The sequence below is a fragment of the Apaloderma vittatum genome, unplaced genomic scaffold, assembly GCF_000703405.1.
Source record: "Apaloderma vittatum isolate BGI_N311 unplaced genomic scaffold, ASM70340v1 scaffold24475, whole genome shotgun sequence".
NCBI classification, from domain to species: Eukaryota; Metazoa; Chordata; class Aves; order Trogoniformes; family Trogonidae; genus Apaloderma; species Apaloderma vittatum.
In genome coordinates, this window is record NW_009719156.1 from 2,726 (window position 1) to 4,616 (window position 1,891).

At 59.4% G+C, this 1,891-nt stretch overlaps 1 protein-coding gene across 1 annotated transcript in view; it reads left to right on the top strand.

The window, feature by feature from the left end:
• SLC39A14 (solute carrier family 39 (zinc transporter), member 14) overlaps positions 1-1,891 on the top strand; it is a gene marked incomplete at its 5' end in the record, with an annotated part of 5,012 nt that overhangs the window by 1,720 nt on the left and 1,401 nt on the right. Inside the window, 4 exon segments of the mRNA XM_009870535.1 lie at positions 621-790; positions 1,274-1,396; positions 1,490-1,496; positions 1,499-1,662. Of these exon segments, the coding sequence (XP_009868837.1) occupies positions 621-790; positions 1,274-1,396; positions 1,490-1,496; positions 1,499-1,662 (464 nt within the window).

The following is a 1,891-nucleotide window of genomic DNA, read 5'->3' on the forward strand; positions in this document are numbered from 1 at the left end:
GGGACATGTTGGTGCTCTGTGGCGCTGGAACGGCTGCCCCGTGTGCCGTGGGGGCTCGGGGAGCAGAGCTGGGGCGCTGGCTCGGAAACGGCCTGGCTGCCCCAACTCGCCTCCAAGCCGAGCGCTCAAAAAAGAGCTGCTTGCTCCAAGGGAGCTCCTCTCCCCGTTTCCCTCCCACCCTTCCCAAAGAGCCGTTTTCCAAAGCCACTCAGCACCAGGTTTCACCCCTCTCAAACCAATGCCGGATGAACAAGCAATCACTAATGAATGTCCTCTTGTCTCCCCTCCCTCCTCTCTCTTTCCTCCTGGCGTGGATTCCTTCCCCTCCCTCCCCTTTCCCACGTTGATCTCCTTCCCTCCCCTCGTCCGACCTCCCACCCTTCCCAAAGAGCCGTTTTCCAAAGCCACTCAGCACCAGGTTTCACCCCTCTCAAACCAATGCCGGATGAACAAGCAATCACTAATGAATGTCCTCTTGTCTCCCCTCCCTCCTCTCTCTTTCCTCCTGGCGTGGATTCCTTCCCCTCCCTCCCCTTTCCCACGTTGATCTCCTTCCCTCCCCTCGTCCGAATTTCTTTTTTGCCCCCCCGGGGTGGGTTTGGCACGCACGCACGCTGCAGTCTGGGGTTACGGTTTCCTCTGCGTGACCGTCATCTCCCTCTGCTCGCTGGTGGGAGCCAGCGTCGTGCCCTTCATGAAGAAGACCTTTTACAAGCGGCTGCTCCTCTACTTCATAGCTCTGGCGATTGGAACTCTCTACTCCAACGCCCTCTTCCAGCTCATTCCCGAGGTAGGGTGAGGACCATCGGGTCCGTCCTTTTTCTCTCTCTCGGGGGCTGTTTCTCTGTCTCTGGGCGCTCACTGGCTGGACACGGGGAAGGCGGCGTCGGAGGGGAGCCGAGAGCGAGGGACGGAGGCTGGAAGCCCCTCGGGATCGCAGTCGGAGCTGGCCTTTCGCCCCTTTTCGGAAGGGAATCGCTCCAGGGAGACCTCTGGTCTGCTTCAAGCAGAGAAACGCTATTTTACTGCTCTTTTTCCGTGACACTGGAGGCTTTCTGTGCTGGCGTTTAGCATCCCTGCCCCGGTGTGGGGTGCAGCTGGCTCGGCTGGGGGTGTGAGGGAGATTAAAGGTTCCCAAAGGCATTTTCTGAGCTTGCCCCTAAAGCTGCTGCTGGTTAGAGAGAGGTCAGCAAGCGGGAGTGTTGCCCCAGAGGCGCCAGGCGCTTGGAGGCCCTTCCTTATTCCTGTCACTTGTCCCCCTTTTCGCACACAGGCGTTTGGCTTCAACCCTCAGGAAGATTATTACGTTTCCAAATCCGCTGTGGTGTTCGGGGGCTTCTACCTCTTCTTCTTCACAGAGAAGATCCTGAAGATGCTCCTGAAGCAGCAGGACCAGGTGAGGCCGAGCACAGGGGGCTGCTTGGGTGGGAAAGGGTGGAAAGGGCAGCGAGGGCTGATCCCCGTGTGTGTCCCCCTCCCCGTCCCGCAGCATCACCAAAAACCCCCGAGGCTCTGCCGTCCAAGAAGGACCAGGAGGAGGGCGTCACCGAGAAGCTGCAGAACGGGGACCTCGACCACATGATCCCGCACATCACCAGCGAGCTGGAGCGCAAGGCCCCCTCTGGGGATGAGAAGGTCGTGGTGGGCTCCCTCTCCGTGCAGGTTAGCGCCTCCTCCTGCGGGGTTGCATGTGGATTAAATAAAACCCCTGCCCGTCGGCGGCAACGAGCGGTTTCAAAGCCCGTTGCCCCTCCCTGACAAAGTCTTCGTGGGTGGCAGAAAGCAAACGGCTTGGGTCGTGGATTTAACACAGAATCACAGAATGTCAGGGGTTGGAAGGGACCTCTGGAGATCATCCAGGCCAACCTTCATCCCCGCACACCCAACCACT